General features: G+C 31.7%; 1 protein-coding gene across 1 annotated transcript; it reads left to right on the top strand.

The window, feature by feature from the left end:
• Positions 1-6,679: 6,679 nt before the first annotated feature.
• On the top strand, positions 6,680-8,170 carry LOC122504555 (cell wall adhesin EAP1-like). Its single transcript, XM_043615713.1, has one exon. It carries the CDS (start codon positions 6,680-6,682, stop codon positions 8,168-8,170), a length of 1,491 nt encoding a protein of 496 aa, XP_043471648.1.
• Positions 8,171-8,612: the final 442 nt, after the last annotated feature.

Below are 8,612 nucleotides of genomic sequence, written 5' to 3'. Positions count from 1 at the left end.
AAAGACGGAATCGTTAAATTAAGTAAAATTAACTAATAATTAATTAATTCCGAAATTGACAAAATTCTCAAAAAAAATGTAAAAGTTAATGTGCATTTAAATGGAAACGAATAGGCAAAAAATATACGCAAATCTAATAAAAATAAACAATATTAATAAATACGCAAATCCTGAAGTTGGCTGCTGGAGAGACGAAGTGGCCGCCAACAGAAATCCTTGAACGATACGTATAAGGTTTGGTAGTACTAAATTTCCAAATCCGTCTTTCTCTTCGATAACGTTAAAGTTCCGATGTCTGTTTATTCTTGATTTTTCTCGTGTCAGCCTCGGGATAATCAGATTACTGCAAATGGTCCAAAATTTTGTTTGCGGGTGATATGTCCAAAATTTCGATATACATATATTTCGACTACGCCTACGCAGATCCATATGACGGTTGTAGATGACTCGATACAGAGACTGGATCTAATTTCTACCACCCAAATGTGAAACCAAAACAAAAATCATAACACAAAAGAAAAGTAGTCGTTTTGGTCTGTCCGCACCCCATTGACGTCCAGCATCCAATAATCGACGGGATCGATAATTCAGTCGCTCCTTATTGTCGACAGAACCCAAAATAGAAGGAAGTGTATTGCTGCACCTTATTGCCAACAGTACGTCCCCAAAACGGCAGGATAGTTGTTGATTTAGTCACTCCTCATTGTTGACAAAACCTGCGCAAAAATCCGTAAAATTTACAAATTGATCACACCCCATTGTTGATCAAATTGCGATAGTCCCAGCAATAACAATCCAAGTCCCAGTAAAAGAGGCAGGCAAAACGATAATAATGGTAACGAGACACCAGTTTATAACCAGAATCGAAAGCCGAGATGAAAAAGTACCATATGGAATTAAATAAAACGATATCGTCCAATATGAGTTGAGGACGTCTCCTTTTTCGTAGTCTTCCGTTGTTCCGTGAAGGGCCGTTGTCCATGTAGCTCGCACGCAAAATTTACATATAAAAAAAAAGAAAAATAATTCGGCAGATTTCAACATAACTTTTCGCATATCGGATTGTCGAGATCGAGTTTCGGAAGAGAGATTGTGACATTTACCCAAAATTAAGGAGAGAATATTCACGTAAACTAATATTTGTCAAACAAAAAATATATTTTGTGGCGTGCCAAAAATGTCACGTCACATCTTATAATTTTACAAATTTTAACTCTATCATTATTCCTTACTTTCTTTCTAGGTGACTATTTTTTCATTTTACAACAACAAAAAGGTGCATATTTTTCAAAAGTGTGGTTAATTGATAAAACAAGTGAACGGAATCGACGAATTTGCTATTAATATTCTTTAAAAAATTTCGATAGCAAGGGAAGTTATTTTTACAGAATTTGAAAAAAATACTTAATATATGTGTGAATTATTTTGGTCTAGAATTAAAGAATGAAATTTGTACTTGATATTGTGCAACTATCAAATATTAAAAAAAAAGTTTCTTTCATTGGCGTGCGCTTGAATTCCAGATTTCAAAATCGCAATTTACTTGAAAGTTGTCACTCGAGGGTTTTTGGGGTCGCTGATTACGAATCTGGAGTCAGTTTGTCAAAATTTAAAATGGCGGATCCAATATGGTGGACAAAAATTAAAAATTAAACAAATTTGCTTAAAAGTTGGCATTTGGAGGTTTTTGAAGTCTCTGAATCTGAAGTCAGTTTATTAAAATTAAAAATGGAGGATTCAATATGTTGGACGAAGAAATAAAAAATCCATCAAATTTGTTTGAAAATTACCGCTTAGATTTTTTCTAGATCACTTATTACGAATCAGAAGTCAGTTTTTCTAACTTTAAAATAATGGATACAATAGGGTAGTCAAAAATTGAAAATTGACAATATAGGACTGAATGCTGCTTCTTGGAAGTTTTCGGGGTGTGTAAATACAAATCTGGAATCATTCTTGCAAAATTTTAAATGGCGAATCTAATGCTACGAATATTACAAAAATAATATGAAAAATAGGAGAAAAGTACTGTTTTTTGTCGTTTGCCATTGTCCCTTTTTTCTCTCTTGATTTTCTTTTGTTTTTTTTGTCGTTCGTCTTTTATATTTCGTTTCTATTGTCTTTTGCGTCTTTTGCGTTTTTTTGAATATAAAGATATTCCAAAAATAAACAAAATTAATAAAAGTATTAAAAGTTTTTTAAAAACATTTGAAACGTTTAAAAAAACAAAAAAAAATTTTAAAAAAGAGATGAAACTCTGCCATTGCCGGTCCCAAGCCCGTATTAAAAAAGAAGAGGGTGTTTCCAATTTCGAAACTTTTTATGTCCGCCATATGGATTTATGGATCCAGTATTTTGAATTTTTAAAAAATGACTTTAGATTCGTCATCAGCGACCCCAAAAACCCCCGAGAGACAATTTTAAAGCAAATTTGTTTAATTTTTAATTTTTGTCCGCTATATTGGATCCACCATTTTGAATTTGCATATCTGATTTTGGATTAACCTTTAAAGTGCTATGCCGGTCTGACAGACCGCTATTAAAATTTTCTTTGCTTGAAACTTTTTTTCAAAGTATAATAAGAACTTCAAATTTTTAGTAGCTTCATATTTTATGAAAATCTGTTAGGAGACAAATTTTTCAAAAAATTTTATTCGTTAAATTTTGTAATATAAATAAATATTTGAAGTATAGCGGTCTGTGAGACCGGGGTTAGCTTTAAGTGAATGTATATTCCAGTATATTCCCATGAGTAACGTCTGCGCAACTTGACGCGCAGCTAGTCCTACTGAAAGTTCTCATAGACTGCATTTATAAAATAAATAAAATAAATAAATGCATAATACAGAAATGACTTTTTTTGTTAAAAAGTAAAAAATATTTATAATAGTTGTCTTTTAAAAATTATAAATGACTAAAAAACTGTCAAAAGGGAATAGCGGTCTGACAGACCGGGGTTAGCACTGAGCGTGATTTTTCAACACTTAGCACTTTAAAGGTTAATATTCAGCAAACCCCGAGAATTTAGAAAACAACCATAATTTAAAGTATATGTTACTGATTTAATTTTATTACAGTAAAGTTTAACCTGAAATAATGCGTTGCCGTGTATAAGTTTGTTAATATCAAAAAACATAAATAATATAGATTAATTTGTTAAAAAACTACTAAACCCTATTTGTAGAAACATAAAAATAAAAAATATGCAATTATTTAAAGTTTTCCTTTAAGTTATGTTAAAAAAATCGGTGCCTTAAAAGGTGGTCGATATATGGGCGAATCCACAGAACCGTTCGATTTCATGTTACACACAGATTTTTCTATTTTAAAAGTATTATATTAATAATTTTCATTTTTCTACCATTCTATAATATCTATGAGAACCTATTAAACTAAGAAAATTGAATAAATGGAAACCTTCTTGCCTATAATAAATAGTAAAATAGAGTTAAGTAACTTAAAAAATGAAATTTGCCGTGTTACTCTAGGTATAAATTTCAATTCTTTTTAGTATATCTTGTTTGGCATAGATCGAAACAATTCCAAACGATGGGAGATTATAGTTTACTTATTGTAGAATATATTGAAAGCATAAAAAAATATGTGCTCTCAATTAAAAAGAAATGGTAGTCGTTGAAAGTTGCGTTACTCATTATTTTAAAATAATGAATCGCCTATACATTTTTTTAAATATCTTTTACGGCGGTGATTCGATTTGAATTTTTTAAATTGGTGCTCATTTCTCTGCAATAGACAAACAAATCTAGGTATCATAAAATAATGTGCTATAAGAATTAAAGAAAATATTACAATAATTATCACTCAATGTTTGATCGTGAACGATTTTAAACTTAGCCTTTTTTTAGTAGCACAAATACAGGAGAAAATATAATAAGTTGAAAACATGTGTGATTATTTAAAGGCATTATTATAATTCTTATACATAAACGCCAAATTATATTTTCAATTTATAATGTCTAAAAATTAAAAAATAACTAATAATTAATAGAAATTTAACTGGTTCATCATGAAGGTATTAATCAATATGAAAAATAAAATAACCTTTCATTTGTTCTATTTTCAAACTTGTACTAATATCAGTGTCAGTGTTAGTTTTTTAGTTGAAATAATTATTAAAATAATTTAACCTACAATAAAAAACAGATAACAGAATGAGTAAGTAAATAGTTTTGTAAATTAAAATATTCGGGGAAATTTTGCATATTAGCACAGAATCATATTTGTAATATATTTTTACTTTAAAAGCTGATGAATTAGTGGAGATGACAGAAGGAGAAAAATTGTTATTGAAAAGGGAGCAACAACGTAAGAAGCGTGAGAGTCTTGCTGCGTTTCGAGTTCAGGAACTGCATCGCAAAAGAAAATATCACGATGAAAAGCGAATAGAAAAAATGAAGAATAACTCAAACACTTTGTAAGTTTACTTAAATTTGCAATGAAAGTAGATAAAATAAAATTAATTTTGAAGAAATTGTAAATATTTCTTATCATTAGAAAAAAATAGTGAAATTTTCCAATTACAATAAACTTTTGAACTCTTTAGAAACGATATTGTTGAAAAATCACCATCAAATGTTGATATTGAAGAAACGTTGAGTAAAAGACGAAAATTAAATAAAAAAAAAATGAGGGATTAATAGAACCTGACAGTGAAATTGCAAAAAATTGTGAAGCAGTAAATGTTAATCCTGAAAACACGAATAATTTAAAAGTACAAGTTTCGAAAGATCACTCATTTAATGAAAATGGAGAACACTCTTGTCAATATGAGAGTCAAAATGATTCAAATAAGCTGTAAGTTCATTTAATTTTCTTAAAATTATGAAAAACAAATATTATAAATAAAAATTAAATTTTTTTTAATCTTTCTTGACATTTATATAAAATAATTAGTTTTCAAAACATAATTTTTTTTCTTATTATAAAAAGTTTACTATTTGTTTATTATAGAATCATATCAAATCCTGATCTCGATAGGACGAAGTCTTACAAAAATAAGAAGCAAAATATTATTGAACGCCTAAATAAAACAATCAAACTTACAAGAGCTAGAGAAGAAAAATTACGTCGCGAAAATAAAAAACTGAATGAAGTTATAAAGAGGAAAAATGCAACGATAAGTAAATGGAAAATGAAATATCATAGGTTACTAAATAAAAATGAAGATAATGTCCTAAAAAGCGTTAAGAAAATTGAGCATAAAGGGTCCAAGGAAATTAGAAAAAAATTGTTCCTTCATGAGGCATTTATTCAACAATTAAAAGAAAAACAATTGTCATTGAAGGGCGAGAAAGAACGATCAGTTTTCTCACAATGTTTAGCAGGCAAAGTGTTAAAGAAATACAGACTCATGAATAGCATGAAACACTTAGTCTCTACAAAGACTCAAAAGAAATACGCAAACTCGAAATCACTTAATTTTGAAAAGTCTCGTACTAAAAAAATTGCTACAAAAGCACAAATACTGGAACGCGTTCAAAAATTTTTAGAAAAAGATGAAAATTCGGTTATGGCTCCAGGAGTGAAAGATACGATTACGAAAAATAAAGTTGCTAAAAGAAAGAGGTTTTTATTAGATTCAATGGACAATTTATACAAAAAATTTGAAAAACAGGAATCAGTTAAAATTTCTAGAGGATCGTTTTATAAGTCGAAACCGTTTTGGATTGTTAAACATGAAGTCACTGGTCGTGATACATGTTTATGCAAAGATCACACCAATATGGCTTTTATGATAAAAAGATTGCATTCCTTGCATCTTTTGACTAGCAATTCGTCGTTATCATTTGTGGAATCATTAGTTTGTAATGTCGAAAATAAAGACTGTTTTTATGGAAATTGCAAGGACTGTGCAGTAAAAAATTTGACGGTAGAAGAAAATGATGATTCTACGTGGTATTTCAAGTGGGAGACTAAAAACGTTAGTAGATTAGGAGCAAAAGGGCTCACTTACAACGTTAAAATAACGTCAAAAGAAAGAATCAACTGCACTGTAAAGGAATTTGTAGAAGCAGTAAATTCAGCTATTCCACATTATTTGCATCACGTGTTCGTTACTGGTCATCAGTTCAGGGCTCTAGAAAATATCCAAAACAATCTACAACAAAACGAAGTTTACATCGTTATCGATTTTTCGCAAAATTATATTTGTAAATATAATAATGAAATACAAAGCGAGCATTTTGGTGCATCCAAAAAACAACTATCTCTACACACTGGTGCGTTTTATTATCTAAATGAATCTTCCGGAAAAGTACTGTGCAATTCGTTTTGCACTATTTCTGAATGTTTAAGGCATGATGCAGCATCAGTGTGGGCACATTTGGAACCAATTTTGAAATTAATTGAAGAAAAAGTTCCTAATTTTTCTGCACTACACTTTCAAAGTGACGGGCCTTCAACCCAATACAGAAACAAAACAAATTTTTTTTTGTTTCGACATCACTGCAAGGAGTTGAATTTAAAACATGCTACGTGGAATTTCTCATCGCCTGGACATGGAAAAAGCACTGCAGATGGAATTGGAGGCACAGTAAAGGGACTATGTGATAGAGCAGTGGCACAAGGAAAGGATATCGTTACTGCAGAATCAATGATAAATATTATAAATTCTTTGGAATCACAAAAAATTCGAGCCTTTAAAATACTTGAAACCAATATGGAAAAAATGGATTCACTAGTGGAACCACAAATTCAAGCTATTCCAAACACCACTAAGATTTTCCAAATTCTTTGGTCTCAACAAAACGAAAAAAGTCTCTTTTTAAATTATTTAACTTGTTCGTATTGTGTGAATAATGGCCTTTATAGTCATCCATGTTGCCATTTTTCTTTAACTCCAAATAGTTGCTCTTTTGAGGAAAAGAAAAAGACTCCTGCTACTGCTGCTTCTAACAGACGAAAAGTTAATAAACAAAAAACTCTTGCAACTGATACGACTCCTGCTACTCCTGATTCTCCTTCTACTGCTGCTTCTAACAGAAGAATAGTTAATAAACCAAAAAATCCTGTGACTCCTGCTTCTAACAGAAGAAAAGCTAATAAACAAAAAACTTTTGCGATTGATGACACTCCTGCTACACCTGATGCTCCTGCGACACCTGCTTCTAACAGAAAAAAAGTTAACAAACGAAATAATCCTACGTATCCTACTATTGCAGCGACTCCTGCTTCTCCTGATACTCCTACGACTTCTGCGTCACCTGATGCTCCTGCGACTCCTGCTTCTAACAGAAAAACAGTTAACAAACGAAATAATCCTGCTGCGACTCCTGTTGCTCTTGCGACTCCTGCTGCTAACAGAAATAAAGTTAACAAACGAAATAATCCTGCTGCGCCTCCTGCGACTCCTTCTTCTAAGAGAAAAAAAGTTAACAAACGAAGTAATCCTACGTATACTACTATTGCTGCGACTCCTGCTTCTCCTGATGCTCCTACGACTCCTGCTACTCCTGATGCTCCCTCGACTCCTGCTCCTACGACTTTTGCGTCTCCTGATGCTCCTGCGACTCCTTCTTCTAAGAGAAAAAAAGTTAACAAACGAAGTAATCCTACGTATACTACTATTGCTGCGACTCCTGCTTCTCCTGATGCTCCTACGACTCATGCTACTCCTGATGCTCCTTCGACTCCTGCTCCTACGACTTTTTCGTCTCCTGCTGCTAACAGAAATAAAGTTAACAAACGAAATAATCCTGCGTCTACTGATACTGCTGCGACTCTTGCTTCTCCTGATGCTCCTACGACTTTTGCGTCTCCTGATGCTCCTGCGACTCCTGCTGCTAACAGAAATAAAGTTAAGAAACAAAATAATCCTGCTGCGACTCCTGATGCTCCTGCGACTCCTTCTTCTAACAGAAAAAAAGTTCACAAACGAAGTAATCCAACGTATCCTACTATTGCTGCGACTCCTGCTTCTCCTGATGCTCCTACGACTCCTGCTACTCCTGATGCTTCCTCGACTCCTGCTTCTAACAGAAAAAAAGTTAACAAACGAAATAATCCTGCGTATCCTACTATTGCTGCAACTCCTGATGCTCCCACGACTTCTGCGTCTCCTGGTGCTCCTGCAACTCCTGCTTCTAACAGAAAAAAAGTTAACAAACTAAAAAACCCTGCTACTCCTGCTTCTAAAAGAAGACAAGTTTAAAAACTAAAAATTCGTTAAAATTACACAAATAAAAAAGTTGGGACAAAGAAGAATAGAGTATTAAAAAAACAAAAATAATGTTTTAAAACGAAAGATTAATTTAAGAAAAGAACAATTCTATTTTTATTAATATTATTACTTCTTAGTGTACTTTGATTTAAAATATTTTGTAAAAATTACAATAATATATAGAATAAAATGCATTTTTAACTTTGATTTCCTTAACAAAAATTTTGTTTTCGTTTTTGGTTTGTAACTTTGACGGCATTTTAATAAATCTAATCACGCAAGGTGATAATTGTTCTCAAATAAATTTCAAGAAAAATAAACCATAAATGATAGGTGTGCTTGCAAATTAAAATTTTTTATCTTTATAAGCGAAAATCTACCAGTTCTGTGGATTTGCCCATATATCGACCACTGGGACTGAAAGGGTTAAAAC

The sequence above is a fragment of the Leptopilina heterotoma genome, unplaced genomic scaffold (genome assembly GCF_015476425.1).
Source record: "Leptopilina heterotoma isolate Lh14 unplaced genomic scaffold, ASM1547642v1 Lhet_304, whole genome shotgun sequence".
Taxonomy (NCBI): Eukaryota; Metazoa; Arthropoda; class Insecta; order Hymenoptera; family Figitidae; genus Leptopilina; species Leptopilina heterotoma.
This window is presented reverse-complemented; position numbering and strand designations above follow the sequence as displayed.

Coding starts and splice junctions, on each gene's coding strand:
- LOC122504555 (XM_043615713.1), top strand. CDS start 6,680: ATGGAAAAAATGGATTCACTAGTGGAACCACAAATTCAAGCTATTCCA.